At 40.0% G+C, this 21,770-nt stretch overlaps 1 protein-coding gene across 2 annotated transcripts; it reads right to left on the bottom strand.

Annotated features, from left to right (window-relative positions):
- Positions 1–7,555: 7,555 nt before the first annotated feature.
- LOC101855046 (carbonyl reductase [NADPH] 1) lies at positions 7,556–21,360 on the bottom strand. Of its 2 annotated transcripts, none has more exons than XM_005106209.3 (9): positions 21,068–21,360; positions 18,266–18,332; positions 17,412–17,493; positions 16,303–16,481; positions 14,599–14,711; positions 13,865–13,993; positions 10,153–10,294; positions 9,151–9,214; positions 7,556–8,613 (listed from the first exon to the last, which is right to left on the bottom strand). In XM_005106209.3, exons 2-9 carry the CDS (start codon positions 18,284–18,286, stop codon positions 8,513–8,515), a joined length of 831 nt encoding a protein of 276 aa, XP_005106266.1. In that variant the 5' UTR covers positions 18,287–18,332; positions 21,068–21,360; the 3' UTR covers positions 7,556–8,512. The 2 variants fall into 2 exon arrangements, with proteins under 2 accessions (XP_005106266.1, XP_035827738.1); XM_035971845.1 differs by lacking the exon at positions 21,068–21,360 and adding an exon at positions 20,576–20,594.
- Positions 21,361–21,770: the final 410 nt, after the last annotated feature.

Genomic DNA, 21,770 nt, shown 5'->3' with positions numbered 1-21,770 from the left:
GGGCGCTCAGTTTGCATAATTTCAGAATTTTTCTTGCATAAAACGACGGGGACAGATTAGTACTTTATTAAATACTAACTAAGTTTTCAGAAGAATATAGATTTATCACGGGCTGAACCAGTTATTGGAAAAAATAAGAAAAGCGTAGAGAAGGTGCAATGAGCCAACGGACTGCTTTTCGTAGCCACACTACATGAAGAAAGTGAGGGGAAAATTGCCTTTGATTATATTAAAGTTCATTTGGGTTGTTTTGGGGTTTTTTTTTGTCGGTTTTTAAAAAAAAATAGATATTGAGTTTATTTTTATTTTCTCTATTTATTTTTTTGCAATGCACGATTGTTATGGATTTTAAACAATTTTATTTTTTTATTTTTTTCGGGGAGAGGGTGTGTTGGGGATAAAACCTGTTGGTGCAGATATGATACATTGATACATTTACGACTTTCACGTGCACAAGCATCATCCAGATGAACGGCTCAAAGGCTAAAAAAACCCAACTATTTCATGTACATGTATGTCACATCTTGAAGTTTGGAGAAATTGTTCATTGTTAAGTAAATTCAAGTTGGAAATGAAAGACTCATTGTGGATTACCTTAGGCTTATCGTGCCATTTTTTTAAATTTTGAGATACTAATTGATGCTAATTATGTCACACACTGCTTAAAGTTCTGAGAAATCGTAAAGTCAAGTTTAGATTTCAAATCAAGGACCCATCGAGGCATAATAACCATTATTAATATTAGTTGCTGCCCTGACCTATTCAGTCATAGTACTTGGTTCACTCCACTGGCAATGACATGTACACGTACTTTGAAAAGTAGGGCACCTAGCCTGTCCCCGTGGTTGGTTTTATGCACCCCGCATAATTTAGAAAAATTTGATCATTTTTTGCTTAATTTCTGATTATTTTCCTTTATCATTCTTTGTTAAAATTAACAGAATCGCATAATTTCACATTTTTAGGCTCATTTTGCATAATATTAAAATTTTTTTCCACAAATCGGCGGGGACAGCTAAGCCTTGACTTGACAAAAATTGTGGAATATTCAGGTGTCCGACCTGGCCCTTCTAATGCATTTCTTGATTCAAAAACAAACAATCAAACAGCTTAAAACAACTGATCAATTCCGGTGAGCCATTTCAGAGACGCCTCGCAGTTGGATATTGCACCCTCGAAGCTGTTTTTCTCTTTTTTTTCTAAGAAAAACCGATTACGTAATCGTCCACCGTATACTGTAATCGTCCAAAGAACATTGTAATTGTCCACCGACAGAACAAATGGCCGCTTTTAAGCACAAGGGGACTTTCCCGAAAAATGCTGTTTGGAGAAAATCAAAGATAAAGTTTTTGGACCCTTGTTCTGTTTCTTTAAAAGACAAGGAGAGTTTTCTCTATAACCAAACAAAATATACACGCCAATGAAACCAAACTTCTCCTATAGGTAGGGCAATGCCCACTTTTGGTGTAGGTCAAGGAGCTTTACTTTTAATCTCCTTGGTGTAGGTCAAGATCTCTGGAAGCCCCCGAAATCTGGGTTCGCCCGCTTGTCCTTAAAAGCGACCATATAATAATAATATATTATGTGCTAAGACTATAGGAGACATAACTACACACATACGATTTCTGGTTCCCTATAGCCGTGACAAGCTAATGGAGTATAGCAACACACTGTACTGTTCCAATAATAATAATATTAATTATGTTCATTTAATACCACACTATCACCTCTTGTTGCATTCTATTGTGCACAATAAACGGACTTGTACTATAAGTGGACTGCTTTGTTGAGATGCTTTGTTGGTTTGTTTGTTTTGTCTGTTGGTTGGTTGGTTTGTCTGGTTGTTTGTTTGTTTGTTTGTTTGAGTAAAGAGAAGCCCATCGACACAATAATGGTCATTTAGTGTAGGAAAATAGTACGAGAGACAGACAGAACAACAAGCTTGAGAAAGTAAAGAAGGACCTACCAGTGGCACCATCCGAACACCCAAAATTTTGAGGTTTGAGTTTTTGTTGGGGGGGGGGGGGGGTTACAGTAGAGGGTTTTACGGCGCTCGCAACTGCAAAAGGTCATATGAGCGCCAAGGGGTGGGTGTCAACAGAGAAATCTTTACAGGAAATCAGACTTATTCTGCTCACCTCTCTAACTTCAACAGCACATGGTCTGCTTCGACTATCAAGGCACCCCGGAAATAGCAGGTCACAAGAGAGTGACAAACATACAAAAGAAGTAGAGGAAATGACAATAGTAAGGATCAGGAAAGAAAAAGCAGCAGTTCCCTGTTGTAGATCAGGCACAGTTATGAGCGTGACATTGACATGAGTTAGCCCATTTACAATTCTACTATGCTTGAACGAGAAATGTCCCCCCTTTGGGAATGGCCTAAAGACACTACAGTCAGTGGTACTGCCCCGGGGGGGGGGGGTTGAGGTTTGCGTTTATTAAGTAAAGAGAAGTACATCGACACAATAACGGTCATATATATGCAGGGAAGAAGTTAGACAGACAGACAGAAACAACAGAGGGACAGAAAAAAGTAAAACCTACCAGTGGCACCCTCCAACCTCCCGCAATTTTCAGAAGAAGCGAGCTGATGCAGAAGAAGCATGTATGCTTAATCAGCTGCTTGCACTGTATGCGTCACGGGAAGCTGAGAATGTTTCGGAGTGTTCTATGGTCTGCTGGGGTAATAATATAGTGTAAAGCGCATAGAGCCTGCTGGTGAGCGGGGATATGCGCTATACAAATGCTATCTATTATTACTATTATTATTATTATTATTATTATTATAAGCAGAAAGGCATCAATCGCTGACCCTGGCCATGACCCTGACCTTGGCCCTAACCACCTCTAATACATGTAGTTTCCTTGCACTCCCTGCACCAGCGTCTCTGTAGTTTAAGTTTCAGTAAGATTTATTTTTAAAATTTTTATTTTTTGTAGAGAGGTTTTATGGCATTCGCAACTGCATAAAGTCATATGAGTGTGAGCGCCAGAAGATTAGAGGTGTTACAAAGAGAGTAAAAAACATAAAAAAGAAGAAGGGGAGATAAGGACGATAGATGTTTGATAGGAAAGAAGAAGCAAATCACACCAGAGCACCCGCCAACCACCCACAGTAAGGTTTTACTCTGCTCGCAACTGCATAAGGTCATATGAGCGCCAAGGGGTGGACGTCAACAAAGAAGTCCTTACAGGGAATCAGACTTGCTCTGCTCACCTCTCCTGCCTCAACAGCACAAAGTCTGCTTCGACTATCAAGGCACCCTGGAAATAGCAGTTCACAAGAGAGTGACAAACATACAAAAGAAGTAGAGGAAGAATGCGGGTGGTTGGCGGGTGCTCTGATGCGGTTTGCTTCTTCTTTCCTATCAAACATCTATTGCCCTGATCCCTCCTTCTTCTTTTTTATATTTGTTACTCTCTTGTAACAACACCTCTAATCTTCTGGCGCTCATATGACCTTATGCAGTTACGAGCGCCGTAAAACCTCTATTAAAACCCAAAAAAAACTAAGAGGAAGAATGACGATAGTAAAGACGAGGAGCGAAACAGCAGCACCAGCGTCTTTTTTTTTTTTATATAGTAGAGGGTTTTACGGCGCTTGCAACTGCATAAGGTCAAATGAGCGCCAAGGGATGGGTGTCAACAGAGAAGTCCTTACAGGGAATCAGACCTAGACTGCTCCCCTCTCTAGCTTCAACAGCACAAGGTCTGCTCCGACTATCAAGGCACCCCGGAAATAGCAGGTCACAAGAGAGAGACAAACATACAAAAGAAGAAAGGAAGAAAGATGATAGTAAGGATTAGGAAAGAAAAAGCAGCAGTTCCCTGTCGTATTTCAATCACAGTTATGAGCATGACATTGTTGGATCAGCCCATTTACAATTCTACTGTGCATAAGAACGAGAAATGTCCCCCTTTTGGGAAAGGCCTAAAGACACTTCAGTCAGTGGCACTGCCCCGGGGGGTCCCGGAAATAGCAGTTCACAAGAGAGGGACAAACATACAATAGAAGTAGAGGAAGAATAACGACAGTAAGGATGAGGAAAGAAAAAGCAGCAGCACTAGCGTCTGCTGACCAGGGATTGGCCTGAGCAGCCATCTCCGCGCCCACATATGATGAAAAGGACCTTATAACATCGTAACACAGGGGGACAGTCGTCATCAAATCGATGGACAGCAAAGGTAACATTTTTACACTTTTTAACAATAATATAACTTTCCTTTAAATCCCTTTATTTAGGGACATAGCAATAGCAGTAAAGATAGAGGAACACAACCCCCCCCCCCCCACCAAAAAGAAAACCAACCTCCCCTAAAAAACTCGCTCACCTGCTAACATACATTTTTAAAAAACAACTCAAGGCAAAGCAAGAAATTTACCAAAATTTTAATTCTACAAAATACAAATTAAGAAAGAGAGAAAAAAAAACAACAACAACTAAATGAATGTATAAATTCACAGCAATGAGACTCCAAATAATATCAAAGCAAAAGTTTGCATTATTGCCCCTCAGGATTATTTCATAAAATTTATTAAGATATTCTGGTTAAAGCGTCATTATTAAGGTCATTTCAACCCCTGCACCTCCGTAGCTGTAAAACAATATTCAAACAAAAAAGGTAACAACAATGGAAAATGCAATGGTTTAAGTTGATAAATGCTTCCAAAACCTTTACCCTCAACCCAGATATGATCTAGCTATTTGTCTTTCTATATATATTATATAACTGCTCAACAGGAAAACACACGAGAACAAAATGTAGACCTACAATTATTGTATTGTAATGCAACTTCATGAACCGTTCAAAATAACAATATAAAATTACCCAAAAAATATTTAAAAACATTTTCAAAAACATTTTTCCACACAAGCTGAGAAAATTGCTTCGTTTGTTGGAGTTTTAAAAAGTACACCGAGGCAATAATGGTCATTTACTTAGTGCTGGGCAAAAGCAGGACAGACAGTTTTTAGTTTTAGTAGAGGTTTTACGGCGCTTGCAACTGCATAAGATCATATGAGCGTCAAGGGGTGGGTGTCAACAGAGAAGTCTTTACAGGAAATCAGACTTACTCTGCTCACCTCTCTAGCTTCAACAGCACAAAGTCTGCTTCGACCATCAAGTCACCCAGGAAATAGCAGGTCACAAGAGAGTGACAGACATACAAAAAAAAGTAGAGGAAAATGATAATAGTTAGGATTAGGAAAGAAAAAGCAGCAGTTCCCCGTTGCAGATCAGGCACAGTTATGAGCGGGACATGAGTCAGCCCATTTCTTGGTTTGTTTAGTAGTATAGGGTTTTACGGCGCTCGCAACTGCTAAGGTCATATGAGCGCGCGAAACACAAGTTTACTTTCGCAAAATTTCACTGCACGATTGGTTAACTAATTGACTTTAAAATGCTAAAATGTTAAAATATTAACATTCAGTGTAAATATATTTGTGACTTGAAACAACTCTTTTAAGTAACAATAAATATTTTAAATAGTACGTTTTCATTTTTCATTTTACAACTTGCCATAAAGGCCATTGGTTTGTTTGAGTAAAGGAAAGTACACTGAGGCAATAATGGTCTTTTAGCGCTGGGCAAAAGCAGGACAGACAGACAGACAGACAGACAGACAGACAGACAGACAGACAGACAGACAGACAGACAGACAGACAACAGAGGGAAAGTAAAGAAGAAAGGACCTACAAGTGGCACCCTCCAACCGTCCGCTGCTGTGAATATTGCAGTTTAAATACCAAAACTTAAATCAAAACTTTTATTGAGCAGAGTAAAAAAATAACATTTCTCTTTGGTTAAAACGAAGCAACGAGGCAGTTAGTTATCTAGGAGAATAGTCCTATAGAAAGATTGTAGCAATACAAAAACTTATATTGAGCATAGTAAAACAATGTTTCTCTTTGATCAAAACTAAGTAAGTAACAAGGCAAAGTTATATTATAAGGATAGTTCAAATAAAAAAATAGAACTTGTAGTACAAAAGTACTCAGAGTGGTGGTAATATCATGCACGCAAAAAAAATAAAAAAATATTCAAGTCAGGCATTAAAAAATAGTAGGGTGGGCTTGATTTTCACATTTTTGGGGGATTTTGTTTTGGGTTGTTTAGTTGGGTTTTTTTTTTCTAAATTAGCTATAGTAGTGGTTTTACGCCTCCATCAACACATTTTGAGATCATTTAGGAGGCGGGCTTGGCTTCCAACCCTGCCTGTCAGGTCCAACCCAGGCAGAGAGGAATGCAATGCCCCAGCAGAGAGACTGAGACACTCATTAAAAATTCTCCCCACTCAGGAATTGAACTTGGGTCTTCTGTGAGAGACAGCAAAACGGCTAAGCACTACACCACAGATGTCAGGTCTTCCACTCACACATGACATTCAGAGTGAGGCAAAAACAGACAGGAGGTTGAGGCAAGAACTATGAAAAGCCATAACTTTAAATTTAAAAAAAAACAGGCTGACTTGCGTCTTTTATAAACTGACATCGGCGAAGAAAAAATCAAATTTAGTCAAAAATGGATTTGAAATAATATCCTCTTTTAAAACAATAACCTGGTAAAACAATGAAAACTGTAAAAAACAACCTGGTAAATACTTAGAGTAGTCAATTCAAGGTATCACACAAGAACATTTCATTTTTTAATCAAAATTAAGTAACAGCACAAAATGATTATAAGACAGCTTAAATATAAGTAGAACCACTGGCCTGAAAAAAAGGAATACTAAAAAAATATAATAATATTAATATCACGCAGATAAATAACTCTTATGTCTGAGGAGCAGATACTACCCCATATGGATATTCGAAAGTACCGATTGCTTTCAAACGTGGAGACCGTCGCATTCAGACAGGAGTCAGAGTAAAACACTAAAACAGTACAACTCATGTAGAACGATATTAGAAATGAGTAAACCAACTTGTGTTCTGTGTAAACTGACTTGAAGAAGAGAAAAAGGGTTGTGAAGAGCGAGTTCACATCAAGTCAAAGCCGGCTGCTAAAGAAAAAAGTGCAAATTCATTCAAGCAAAATAACAAGCTTACTCTGGTTAATATATATGAAGCGTGCGGACAAAATGAGTTGCTTCTCACAATCCACAAATGAAGATATTGACCACAAATCAACACTAGGGTCAAATTTGTAGATTTTTCCATTGATGTCGTATTCTTTAACTATAACTTGCCTTAGATGATTTCATACTTACAAATTGTGAAAACTTCATCTATAAGCGTGATGTAGCGATTTCCATAGGGCTCGAATCCAAAAAGTAACTCATTTTGTCAGCATCCTTCACATATTATAGTATAGTTAGTATATACAAGGGGGGGGGGGGGGAGATAAGGCATTCTAGAAAACTTGATATAAAGTGGCTGCTTACTGGAAAGAATGAAAATGGAAAACAAAACTAGGCAAAGAGGGTCTCAGCATCTAGAACAGAATTTCCTCACCCCCAAAAAGAAAACAGGACAACTTTTTTTTAAATTCCCAGTTGGGGGGGGAGGAATGTTTTTCGAGTAGAGAGAAGGAGAGAAACAAAATAAGTGATCATTCAGGGTTAAGGAAAAAGTAAGACGGGCGGATAAAACTGTCCCCGTCGTTTTATGCGAGAAAAATTCTGAAATTATGCAAACTGGGCCCAAAAATGTGGAATTATGTGATAGTGCTAATTTTACCAAAGAATGATATAGGAAAATAATCAGAAATTAAGCAAAAAATGATCAAATTTTGCTAAATTATGCGGGGTGCATAAAACCATGGGGACAGATAAAAAGAACAGAAAGAAGGAACAGAAAAAAAGCGGGACCTACCGGTGGCCAAATTACATCACAAATAAAACAGTAGCACAACATTTCTGGTGATCACAATGACTCATCTGAAATATACTCCCAACAAGGACAAGAAAAGACTAGGTTCTCAATGCTTCTCCACACGGACTACATAGATCTACTCTGTTGTACTGAGATGAAATACAGCACAAAAACTTTTCTAAATGTGAGGCATCGTGGTGAAATCAGGCACTCGTCAAAATAATGAAATCGAAAAAAAAACAGGCATTTTTCTGTCCGTTTAGCAATTCTTATCAAATTTTTGTTGTTTGACTCGACATCTTTCAGAACCATTAAAAAACACATTTCAGTGTGGATTTCACAAAAAAAATGTTGATTTAAGACACAAAAATGTAAATTTGCATTTTCTAATGACTTTCAGACTTTGAAAGTCGCCAAATTTGGCAGCCCTCATTTTCTTGCTAATTTTATCTCTGAAACCAGGCGACCCCCACCCCTTTTTAAAATCGTAAATACCTCGACTTCTATTCATGATAGATCTATATGAGTATTTTCTTTACCGAAAACAAGACAAATGAATAACCTTTAAAATGATACCAATAACTCCCCACGTCCAAAAACGGACGAGCACCTGATTCCCCCGCGTCGTGACACAAAAGGTACCAAGTAACTGACTTCACTCAAATCTTGGCCCAAAAAAAAACAAGCAAACGAGTTTACATCTTCCACTCGGAGATTTTCTCCTCTTTGATGAAATTTCCACGCGGACTCGAGATGTTTGGCAGCAGAAGAGCGCAATAAGTTGGAGTTACTGCCCCTGAGGAAGAAATAAATATAAGTTTTAAAAAATCAGTTTCACTTGTGTAATTATCACACACAGATCCTCGGGCACGGAAACTACTGGCCGGCACACAAGGAAAGTGAACAAGAGTGATGATTCTTTAGCCCTAGTTTATCTGTTTATAATATATTAACTTTCATATGAAAAAGTTGCACGTAGGCCTACTTGTATATTTCAAATGTTGTGGAGCTCTTGAGCAATATATTATGAACATTCATAAGATCGTCAAAATCACTTTCCATATCCCGCTCGGGGTAGTTCTCGTAAGTACCAGCATCTAATTTTTTTTAATCTTCAAAATAATCAATATGTATAACATTCTGTGTAGTACACACTGTTTTCCGTACGAGTTTTGTCCCAGACAAGCCAGGTTGGGGATTGGATAGGGTCTCGCGCACCGGTGCGCCACAGGCAAGGCATACAGGCAAGGCATACAGGAAAGGCATACGGGCAATTTTATGCGCCATCAGAGTACCAGAAGCAAGGGCTCAAAGGGTTAAACTCCAGCCTTACCTTGATCTATGGTCAGATGACCCATGTGGCTAGTCATGTCCGTATCCACATATCCGGGACAACACTGTAATATACAGAGGAGGAAGGTAGTTTTGGATTAGTCAATAGACAGACAGAAAATATAGTAACAGGGACACCAAACGGCGCTATGGCAAACAGAAAAACAGCCAAATGGAGAGAGAGAGAGGCAGAGACAGATAGTCAAAGAGAGAGAGAGAGGGAGGGAGGACGGGAGGGAGGGAGAGAGAGAGAGAGAGAAAGAGAGAGACAGAGACAGAGAGACACAGACAGATAGTCAAAGAGAGAGAGAGGGAGGGAGGGAGAGAGAGGGAGAAAGAGAGAGAGAGAGAGAGAGAGAGAGAGAGAGAGACAGAGACAGAGAGACAGAGACAGAGAGACAGAGAGACACAGACAGATAGTCAAAGAGAGAGAGAGGGAGAGAGAGGGAGAGAGAGGGAGAGAGAGAGAGAGAGAGAGAGAGAGAGAGAGAGAGAGACAGAGACAGAGAGACACAGACAGAGAGTCAAAGAGAGAAAGAGGGAGGAAGATGGAAACAGAAGAGGGAATTTATGTAAGATCATCATCATCATCATCCGGTGCCTTGCCGACTGGCGTGGACGATCATGGACCTCCACTTCACTCTGTCTTGCGTTGCAGCAATGGTTTGTTGTTCTTGCTGCTCCTAGCCGTGTTGTCATCTTGTCCAGTATCTTTTCCCTCTGTCTGCTTCTGCCTCTTTTCCATCAAACTTGCCTGTTGTTACAATATTCTCTAATACTTCTTTCTGCATTGTGTGTCCGAACAAAATGTAAGATGCAGATGCATGAAAGTAGGAGGGCCCACAGCTTTGAAATGGACCGTTACTCTTCGCTAAACCTACACTTTGGGAGGCAGAAAATGGTAAAAACTCATCACCACCAATTTCTTTCAATGGAGGATTAATAAAGTTTCTCTCATCAATATCAATTCCGTCACCACAAACCCAACAGTGAGCCTACTCACGGCATTGACCACAATATCGTCCGCTCCCTTCTCGTCCAGCTCTCTCTGCTGAATGATGGACATGACTGTGACCCCAACTTTGGACATCCCGTAAGCGCTGTCAGAAAATCCTTCCTCTACATGTTTGTTGTTCTGGGCTGATCTGAAACATAAATTATCAACTCTTTATCTCCACGGAGGTGGGTAAACCCGCTATGCCGGACCCCTTCTTTGGTACTAAATCTAAAAATTATCAAAACGTCACTAAATGGGTCATTCAACTAAAACAAGTGAACCTATTTGATAGTTTTTCATCTAATGAATTAAATACCGATAAGAGACCTGTTTTCGGTAATTGTTGAAAAGTAATTTGATGTCAAAGTCGTCGTAAAGGAATGCACCCGCCGAGATACTGTCAGCCACTCACTGGCACAGGGGTTCGAACCCACGACCTTACGGTTGCGAGTCCGAGAGCCTAACCACTAGGCCATCAACGCCAAAGATATAATCTCAGCTCTATATTATATGTCAGCTTCCTGGTGTGCCACACCCGCAGCTAATACCATATTCTCTCATTTCATTGGTCCCTGTCATCTCCCCACTGCAAGCACTCACTCAACCAACGCGCTAATAGATCACACGAGCATGAGACTGATATCAATGTTTGGTTTTGTTGGGTTTTTTTGTTTAAAAACATTTTTTTAAAACCCTAAACACGCATTACATTGCAAGCTGTGCTGAAACAATGACGTCACATCACGATTCACTGTGCTCCGAATTTCGAACAGGTTTTATGGAGTGACTACTAAATACTGAAGAGAAGTAAAAACTTTTTAGAGGCATGCAAGTTTTACGACATGGCGTTATCTTCACTTATCACTCTGCCATCAAGTACAAAGTATTGCTGTATTTACTGCAGTGATTTTAGATACAATATGTGTCATGACGGGGTGGAAAAGGGCGCATGTTAATTTTTGGGCATGTGGAGTTATCCGTATCATCTGGAAGCTCGTTCATTTGCCTGGCTTCTAATGAAATAAATATCCGTTTATCTAGAACAGAACTCAAGATATTTGCAATTGAAGGAGGTGTGGTCACCTGGTTTCAGTGTTGAAATTAGCGAGAAAATGGCCGCCACAGTTTGGTAACTCCAATAGCTAAAGAGTCCTTGATGGACATAAAAGAGGTTAAGCTAAATAAATAAAAATTTGATAAAAATTTTCAAACTGGCTGAAACAGGCATGTTTCTTCAATTTCAATATTTTGACAAGCGCCTGCTTTCACCAGGCTCCCTCACATATATAGGCTCTAATTTTTATGTCAGGTTGAGCAAAATTATATGAAAATTCATTATCTAAAAAATAAACTAAACCGTATTCGAATGGCTCTGCTGCGCTTCAAACAGATAGGAAGAGCCCAAAAAACAACCCAACCTGTTAATGTTGATATTGAATAGTAGAGCTGAATGGGGCCAGCTGTACTATACAGACTTACTTGACAAGTACGACAATAAACCAACAAATGCGAGCGCCGTAAAACCCTATACTACTACTACTACTACTAAACCAACAAATAAACTTGGCTCTCCGCCAAAAAGGAAAGCGATAACTAATCCAAAACAACAATAACATGTTGCAGGGACTGATAGTGAGGTACACCAGCACTCAAAACTAATGACATTTTTCTCCTTTCTCTTCAGCATCAAGCAATCACTTCTAAATCTGATTTACTAAGTTTTAGTTTTGGTAGAGGTTTTACGGCGCTCGCAACAGCATATGGTCATATGAGCACCAAAAGATTAGAGGTGCTACAAGAGAGTAACAAACACAAAAAAGAAGAAGGGGAGATAAGGACGATAGATGTTTGATAGGAAAGAAGAAGCAACAAACCACACCAGAGCACCCGCTTATCACCCACTGATTTACTAGTTTCTGTTTGAGGTCAACAACGATGAAGAAGAAGAAGACATAAAATCCAGGCAAGGTCTCGTTGCTTTTCTGTAAGCGAGCTCAAGCTTTCTGCCTTTTAAACCTTTGAGCCCTAACCTCCTGATGCTACCGTGCCCCTCTGTCTGAGCTCCGGAGCGATATATAACTAACATTCATGTCATATGATTGTCAGAATCAAATTCCCTTTATCCCATTAAGGGTACTCCTTGTCTTTACCAGAATCTAATTCACAAAGATCTTCAAAATAATCAGTAACATCATGTGTAGTAAACGCTGTTTTCCGTGCGCGTTTTGTACCTGATAAGCCATGCTGTGAGAAAGGTCTCACTCACCGAAGTGCTGGTGAATAGGTATACAGGCAGTTATACACATCACCCGCGTACTGGTGGCTAGATATACAGGCAGTTATACACGTTACCCGTGTACCGGTGGCTAGACGTACTGGCAGTTATACACATCACCTGTATACTGGTGGCTAGTTATACAGGCAGTTAGATACATCACCAGTGTACTGGTGGCTAGACGTACAGGCAGTTATTTATACACATCACCCATGTACTGGTGGCTAGGTATACAGGCAGTTGTACACATCACAGGTGTACTGGTGGCTAGGCTTACAGGCAGTTATACACATCACCAGTTTACCCATGGCTAGGGCTCAGAAGGTTAAACTGGAAGATTTATATTGCAGTGGCAGGACCTACGAATTCAATGTCCTTCTCTGAAAGGACAGAGCGGAGCAGGTGTAGAGCCTCAAAAACTCTGAAAATAACCTAACGTAAGTTCAATAAAAGCGTAATTCCTTTTAAAATTTATTTTATTTTTCTATTTATTATTTCCAACAGGGATTCGAACCAGGTTACCCACACCATCACCCACCATGATACTAGCTGGGTAAACTCTTTTCTGAAGAATCTCAAAAAGGGTTGAGACAGTGCAATGAATAATCATCATCATCATCGTCATTGTTTAAAAAGCAGAGTAAGTAGGGAGAGTCTTGCTTGATAATAATAATAACAATAATAATATATGGCTCTTTTCGTCTAAGCAGACGGTCAATTTAGCTTAAGATGGTCTCAAGGTTGTCTTCATGCAGCTTCTTTCATGGCTAATATTTCCTATGTTTGAAACGCAGATTCTGTCGCAGTGCTTGCATGTCAGTGTCGTAGATAGAAGCTCTGTATTTCCGCTGTTTTCCTTTCGTCGTTGGCGCTTCTCAGCCTGGTTGTTTCTAAGGCTGTTCTCTAGCATTTTAGTTCTTTCCTTTATAATATTCCTCCATGTTTTCCAGTCCTCAGCTATTTCTTCCCAGGAGTTAACATCTACTCCAAGCTTAGATAAGCTGTTTTTGCAGGTGTCTTTATACCTCAATTTTGGTCTTCCTCTCTAATAATAATAATAATAATAATAATAATAATAATAATAATAATAATTGCATTCATATAGCACATACCCATACTCTACAGCATTCTCTAAGCGCTTTGCAACTATCGTTATCCCAGCAGACCATAGAACACTAAGAAACATTCTCAGTTTCCCATGAAGCATACAGCGCAAGCAGCCAATCAAGCGCTCAAACACTAACAAACTGACAGGATCTTTCACAATCCACAGTTGTGTACCTATTACCACCAGGGTAAAATGAGGAAAATTCAAGTAAAGTGCCTTTCCTGAGAACACAACGTCATGCCCCCTAAAGGAGTTTGAACCCATGACCTTCTGATTACGAGCCTGTCAGCCTAGCCACTAGACCACCAAGGCCACAACATACACAGCCCACTTACTCGACAAACTGCTTCATGATAGAGGTGAGCTCTTCCATTGTGATCTTGGGATCGGTGAAACGTGCCTTGAGAGCATCCGAGCATTTAGCGAGAGACCACTGGCTCACCATGCTGGACACATTACTCACTCTGATGAAAAATAAATCCAACAATACAACACTGGAGTCTGAAAACATTCTTTACTAAACATATTCCTAAATAAATATATATATTCACAGGTTCTTACGTTTGGCAAATCCTTTTTTTCTCCACTGTTCAGCATATGTATCCTTTGTTTTGGTAAGGTTTTACTGGGGTCTGAAAAAATCCTTTACTGAACATAGCTATTTTTCAAACATCTAAATCATCACGGGTTCCATCACATTTCGAAATTTTTTTCTCCACTGCTTAGCATCTGTATCCTTTAACTTAACAACAACAAAGGCAAAAATTGAAAATATATTTTCTGTTCCCAGTTTACATGATGCTCATGTACTAATATCTAACAAGGGAAGTCTGAAGTCCATAACTTCACCTGCAGGTAGGAAATTGGCTTGACGCGAAATTATTTTCTCTGCCATAATATTTCTCCACAAAAAATCAAAGTAAGTTCCTCCTTCATGCACTGAAAGATAAAATCTGGGAAACATTGTCTAAACTTATCTCTTCGGCACTTAAATAACCTATTCATGTTGCAAATGCTGTAATACTCTTATCAAGACTAAAAACTCAGTTCGTTACTGATCATTCCTCACCTTGCATGAGGCCTAAGGAGCGGGAATAAAACATTGCATAGGTCCACAGTGGCGAAGAAATTTGTCTTGTTGGTGACTTCGGCTTGCTCAGGAAAGGGTGCTGTAGCCGTAGCCTGAAAGGAAAAGATGAGCCGCTCATGTCTCAGTGCATGTTTGGACTTAACACTGTCTTTTGCACTCGTGCAGATTTAATATCAAAAGAGGTTCAATCAAAGACATTTATTTTATTTATTCATTTTTTCTTTTTCTTTTCAGAGCTCACAACACGTGTTTCATGGTGACTGATTACATGTATTTGCCATTTCAAAACAACTTTGAAATATTCCGTTTCAGCATTACTTTCTGCTACTCCACCACAGAAAAAACACATTTTTCCTTAACGCTAAAAAATAGAGAGTTCACATTCGTCTTGAATAGGAAAGACATCAATCTAACTGTAACCTATCGAAAAAGCTAAAAGAAAAGTAGAAAAACTAAACACCACTGTCTAAAACTGAAAAACCATATAAAAACAATATATGAACATAAATGTAAGACATCTGTTAAATTACCGAAACATAAATTCAAAAGGCGAAAAAAGTAACCCCTTCAACAGAGAGCATAGCTCTCCGACTTCAACCCCTTTTGCATTAAGTCTGACACGCCAAGCATACCTCAGTGTGGTCTCCTTCCACAATCAGAAGAGAAACAAAAAATGTGTGCTTCATTTATGCACTTATTTCTTATCAGAATAGAACCATTTTCATTTTAACCCCTTGAACCCCAGCTGGTGGCGCATACAACTGCCCGTATACCTAGCCACTGGTACACCAGAGTCGTGTAAAACTGCCCATATGCCTAACCACTGGTACACAAGTGTTGGTAAAACTGCCCGTATGCCTAGCCACTGGTACACAAGTGTTGGTAAAACTGCCCATATGCCTAACCACTGGTACACAAGTGTTGGTAAAACTGCCCGTATGCCTAGCCACTGGTACACAAGTGTTGGTAAAACTGCCCATATGCCTAACCACTGGTACACAAGTGTTGGTAAAACTGCCCGTATGCCTAGCCACTGGTACACAAGTGTTGGTAAAACTGCCCATATGCCTAGCCACTGGTACACAAGTGTTGGTAAATCTGCCCGTATGCCTAGCCACTGGTACAAAACACGTACAGTAAAACCGTGTTTACCACACAAGACATTATTATAACATTATTGATTATTATGACCAGCCAATCTGGAACAAAACACGTACAGTAAAACCGTGTTTACCACACAAGACATTATTATAACATTATTGATTATTATGAAGATCTTTCTGAATTAGATGCCGGTAATGACGAGGACTACCCTGAGTGGGATAAGGAATGTGATTCTGAAAATCATACAGCTTACGGCTTACTGATCCCATAATCCGGGAGGATCGTAGGGGCGCTGTATGATAGAGAGCCTCTTCAGATGCCTCCACTTTTCATGAGGTTTTTTTCACCACCAAGTGACGATCATATGAATGGTATAAATATATCGCTCAGGAGCTCAGGCAGAGGGGCACGGTAGCCTCAGGAACTCACGGCTCAAAGGGTTTAAAGGTACTCAGCTCAACCAGACCTCTAGACAAAACATAAGTGGCGTGAACATTGCAACCACTCTTTCTCTACATTCAACATTTCTCGACGAAAAAAAAACCTGAGAAAAAAGTTTTCAGCTAAATTATAATTTACCTTGTAAGCAATACCAGCATTGTTGACGAGCACGTCAAGGCCTTGGTAGTTCTGCTTCAGAAAGTCTCTCAGCGTCACCACAGTGGAGTGCTCTGTGATGTCCAGCTGGTGGAACAGAGGATTTAAACCCTCCTTTTTCAGAGCATCCACCGCCTCTTTCCCTCTCCCCTCATCTCGGGCTGAGGATAAATACCACACCAATCTCCTTAGTTGAGATGGCAACGTTGACCCGCTAGGACAAGCAGTTTTTTTCTCATACTATCCTAATCATTTATATCCGGAGCGGCCCTTTGTATAATTACACCGGAATACAACAAAGTATATGAAAAAACTTTTAACACATGCTGACTCCACACCCTTTCCCTCAGGATCTTTTTTCTGAAATTCTGAATTAGGGAGGCATCCTGTAATGAGAACCTTGGTTTTTTTTTTCAATTTCTTAACATCATTTTAAACAACAAAACCTTGATCAAACTTCTCTGAAATTGTAATTTAGATTATAGAAACAGGGTTAGAATCAACATCATCAAGGGCCAGATATGAGGCAGATGTGGACAACCATAGTTCAACACTTTCTTCTGTTGTGATGCTCGGAAAAAAACATTATTCCTTATCTTTGTCTTTCCCATCTGTTCCAAGTTCTCCAAATAAGTTGTTCTTGGACTACCCCCCCCCCCGCCTCCTTTGCCTCCTATTTTTCCAGTGAGAATAAAATGTTCATGGCCTTTAACTTTATGTCAATACTTAACAAAAATACTCTCCCCTGAAGCAAAAGTGGGAGGGAATTTGACACTGGACCCACCAACCCTCCAAACCGCTGTAAGGGAAAATTTGAGGAAGAATAAGGCGGATAGCGGTTCCCACACTCTAGGTAGACTGAAGGAGAAGGGGATCCAAAGAGGAGAGGGGAAACACAGCCATCTGTGCGGACCAGTCCGACGGATCTCCAACCAGATTATGATGGAGACTATTAATAGACAGACTCTGGGACGGATCCTGAAGAGGGGGGAGAGCAGAGATGGACATGTTCCGACTGCAGTGACCCCAACACAGTGGACAAGTAAGACAAGTCAGACTCCCCCCTGAACTTTTAAAAAACTATAACATACCTGTCAAAATAACATCCCCATCAAACTTTTTGCACAGGGCCCTCACAATGCCAAACCCAACTCCTTTGTTGGAGCCTGTAACCTGCAAAGAAAGACAATATACAAAAGCACTAAATGAAATTAATCCGTGGTAGAAAGTGTGACAACACGGCAGAATGCTACTGTTTATGATGTACAAAAAAGCTTAAAGGTCACTGTTAGGACTGGGTTGGGGTTGGGGATTGCTAGCTCATTTTGGCACAATTCAACTGAATTTGAAAGTGACCTTCAAAATTAAACATGTTTGTTTTTCAAAAATGCAAGTCAAACCGTTGGATGTGATCAGCCAATCTCAAAGTTAACAGCCTTTGATGAGTCGTAATGAAGTCAGGGTATGTTTTCTTGCGCATGAATGCAATAATGGACAGTGTAGATTTGGAGAGAATGGTACAGATATGTATCTGGAAAGCTGTCTACATTTCCCATGTCTGTAGGATTCAAGAACCTCTCAACACAGTAACAGTGATATAATGCAGCAATTAGCTCTTGAAGCCATTATGAAAAGGAAATGCCTGTGTTGTGAACGATCAGTTTTTTGTGTACAATAATACCACAGGAAGGTCAAAGTATTCTATTCTTGTCAAATTAGAGACACAACAATATAGGGGTCCATCTATAATGCACTATGAATCGACCCGACCCAATCTGATCCTGTCAATAGGCATCTCTATAAGGAAAGTAGGAAAGCAGGTGATGATGCTGAAAAAGTAGCTTAACAAGATATTATTTGTTATAAGACACTTACAGAACAACACAGACTATCCAGTAACAAAAGCAATTAGTTTGTGACAGTTCTCCGAGATGAAAACACTTACCACTGCCACTCTCCTTGACATCTTGTGTGTTATGAAATCTTTCTAGACCACTTAAAAGGAAACTGACCTGAAAAAGATAAAACCTTTGATTATACGAAGTGGCTAGCCGTACTTAAGTACGGCTAGACTGCCAGTCTAGCCGTACTTAGATCTAGGTTTGGCCCAATCGACTCAAGCCTGTTAAGTACACAGGTCTCATTAGATCTAGATCTAGTAATTATTCAGGTTCAAATACATGCAAGTCAGTAAGGCACCTTTTGGTTTTGTCTGAAATACCAATACTTTAGGCATTGCAAACTAAAAATTCCATTTACAATTCAGCTATCAATATTAAGTACGGCTAGCCTGACAGTCTAGCCGTCCTTAAGTACGGCTAGCCTGGCTGTCTACCCGTACTTAAGTACGGCTAGACTGCCAGTCTAGCCGTACTTATCTTAGGCCCTATTAACATTAGAAAACAGGAGGTTTAAAATACATGCACTGTCATTAAGGCACCTGGTTTCGTCTCAAATTCAAATACTTTAGGTACTTCACACTAAAAATGTATATTTACAATTCAGTAGGCCTATTTTTTGTAAATGGTCAGTCTAGCCATCATATTAAGAATAAGTACGGCTAAACTAGTCTAGCCGTCATTAAGTACAACAGTCTAGCCGTCATTAAGTACGGCAGTCTAGCCGTCATTAAGTACGGCAGTCTAGCCGTCATTAAGTACGGCTAGCCTCTTCCTTGATTATATATATCTGATGCAGCCAGGTGAAATCAGGCGCTCGTCAAAATAATGAAAGACAAGAAATTGGCATTTTTCTGCAGGTTTGGGAATTTTTTTTCAAATTTTTGTTTTTTGGCTCAACACCTTTCATGCCCATTAAAGAACGCATTTCTGTATACTGAAAAACATTGATCAAAGGCAGAAAAGATGTAAACTTTCAGTTTCCAAAGACTCTCAAGCTAAGGAAATAACTCAATTTTGGTTGCCATTTTCTCCCTAATTTTACCTCTGAAACCTGGTGACCCCACCTCCTTCAATCGTCAATAGCTCGACTTGTATCAAAGATAAAAGGATACTTTTTTCATCAAAAGCAAGGCAATGGACATGCTTTAGATGATCGAAGTGATTATTCGGACTCGAGTCCGAATATGAAAAAATGTTATTCGGACTCTGATTCTTGTCCAGCATGACATCACTTCCGACTTCCGACTTCCTGTGACTCGTGACTCCGGCTTCCTGTCCTGCCTCACTCGTGACTCGCCTCAGGCTGGGTAGAGATCGGGATTACTTCGGGCAAAAAGGCGTTTTGTGCAGGAGCCGAGTTGTTATCTTATGATGAATTTGAGGCCGGCCTGAAAAGTTATAATGCTTCTAATAAATGTTTATTTGTCAAGAGGTCATCAGAAGCAATTAAAGATGGCTCGTTAGCGTGTGTCGGGGTCAGATGGGCGGCCTGCACACGTGTGGCTGTGTGCGTGTCAGGGAGGGGGGTGGGGGGGCACTATCGGTCCGGGCGTTGAACGTCGCATACGCGTCAGTCTTTTTCCCCCTGGCAACTGATCATTATTACAATAATATAGGCCATAAGCTAATCTTGACGTAGATCTACGTAATGAATTGTGCGCTGGTCTATGGAATCAAAAGTTGCCGTATGCTCAGCTCTACACAGCAACACAACTTTTTCTTGGTAAACAATCGAGATGACACAGGCTTGTGTATTTGAACGAATCGGTCTTTTTTTTTACACAGCTCATAATATGCAGGTGCCAGGTGGTCTGCTAATCTTCAATTTTACCTTTTTCTACAACACGGAAAGTGGGAAACATGGGGGGTAGGGCTGGGGGGGGGGGGCGTATAAATCATAATCAATGAGGCGGCGGGCATCGGATCAGCAGAAAAGGTGTGGGGGAAACTAAAAAATGGCGGAAAATTGGAAGCACTGAACGTTAGATCTATAGAACCAAGACACTTCCTTTTTTCCGGACCCGAGTCCGAATAACGACGGCCTTAGATGATACCAAACCAAGAACTCTATATGTCCCAAAATTGACGAGCGCCTGATTCTACCGGGTCGTGACACAGTTTTCTTTTCACTTTAAAAAATTCAAACTACAGACATCACAGAGGAGCAAGAAGTTGAATTTTGAAATTCCACCTCGATTTCAGACCAAATTTGTTGACAACCACTGTATGTCATGCCTGGTGCATCATAAATTGCAGAAAGTGTCCTCAAAATTCTATAATTTGACATGGAGTAATAATAAGTTTGAGGACAACACCAGGTTTTTTTCAAGGAGAGGTTAAAGCTAGATATCTACCATTTTGTACAATTATATCAAGTCCTTCAAAAGCAAACATTTTTTATCTCGATGTGATAATATGGATAAAAACATCAGTCAGAATCATTATGGATCAAATCTTTAGATGGAGTAAAAATTAAAATGTGGTAGACAGGCCATATCATAATGGACATCCAGGTCAAATTTGAAAGCAATTCTAGATCTATATATCTAGATATAGATCTAGATCTAATTTGATTTTACAATATAATGTAAGGACCGATAGACAGTATTCAGAAAGAGACAGAGAGAGAGAGAAGAGGGGAGGAGTTGATCTTGCGAGAACTTCCGGGCGGGTGAGAATAGCCACTTTCATAAAGTATAAACACGGGTCAGCAACATCCCTAAATATCAACCCATAAAATATAAAACAGGAATTTGACTAGTAAAGTGTCATGACCACTCTATTGTAGTAAGATTATGAAAATGACCAAAAAGTAAAGGAAGTCACAGTTTTAGAGAGATACAAACCCCAGTCAAGGACAATCCGGCTGCAACTTTGATTTGTCGCTGTGTAGTGTGTGTCGGTCGGTGTTGCGCCAACGCCCTGCTCCTACTCATTGGTTGGAAACGGACAACAATGTCAACAAACTGTGACGGATGTATCTTTTTTATACTGGTAGATCTAGTGTCTAGCCTACTGCTCTCAACAAATCCTCCTCCTCTCCTCTTTCTCTTCCTTCTCTTCTTCACTTCTTCTCCTTCTTCTTCATCTACCGTGACCAAGAATGAGAATACGAAGAAAAACAGAGACGTAGAATGAGAAACAGGCAGGGCCAGAGAATGAGGAAAATACAAAGATGTATATATGAGAAAGCGATAAACACAAACACTAAGAAATAAATAAAAAGGGCTTAGATTAGTTAGAAAAATTGTATGCTTGACTGACACTGACAGTGATAAGTTGGTGCGAGAACAATATGATATCAAATTTCACAACAAAGTGGAAGCACGGTTCCGGGTCGGGGGCCAAGGTGTATGATGTTTTGATGTCCTTATTGGCACAGGTTAAATCATTCAGGAGGCGGGCTCATATTACGTACAACCTCGCTATCAGTATCATCAAAGATAGTACAGCCTACGGTAGGGTGTAGTATCTTTGCTGTCAGGGTCAATCCGTGCTTGGGGCGTCCAAGGAGAAAGACAGCGAGAGACTCGATATATATATATACAT

Source organism: Aplysia californica, unplaced genomic scaffold (genome assembly GCF_000002075.1).
Source record: "Aplysia californica isolate F4 #8 unplaced genomic scaffold, AplCal3.0 scaffold00519, whole genome shotgun sequence".
Classification (NCBI taxonomy): Eukaryota; Metazoa; Mollusca; class Gastropoda; order Aplysiida; family Aplysiidae; genus Aplysia; species Aplysia californica.
The sequence above is the reverse complement of the archived record's forward strand: the minus strand, read 5'-3'. Positions and strand labels throughout refer to the sequence as shown.

Coding starts and splice junctions, on each gene's coding strand:
- LOC101855046 (XM_005106209.3), bottom strand. CDS start 18,286: ATGTCAAGGAGAGTGGCAGTG. Junction 14,712..16,302: donor ATGCTGGTATTGCTTACAAG/GTAAATTATAAT, acceptor TTTTCCTTTCAG/GCTACGGCTACAGCACCCTT. Junction 9,215..10,152: donor ACGATATTGTGGTCAATGCC/GTGAGTAGGCTC, acceptor TGTATATTACAG/TGTTGTCCCGGATATGTGGA.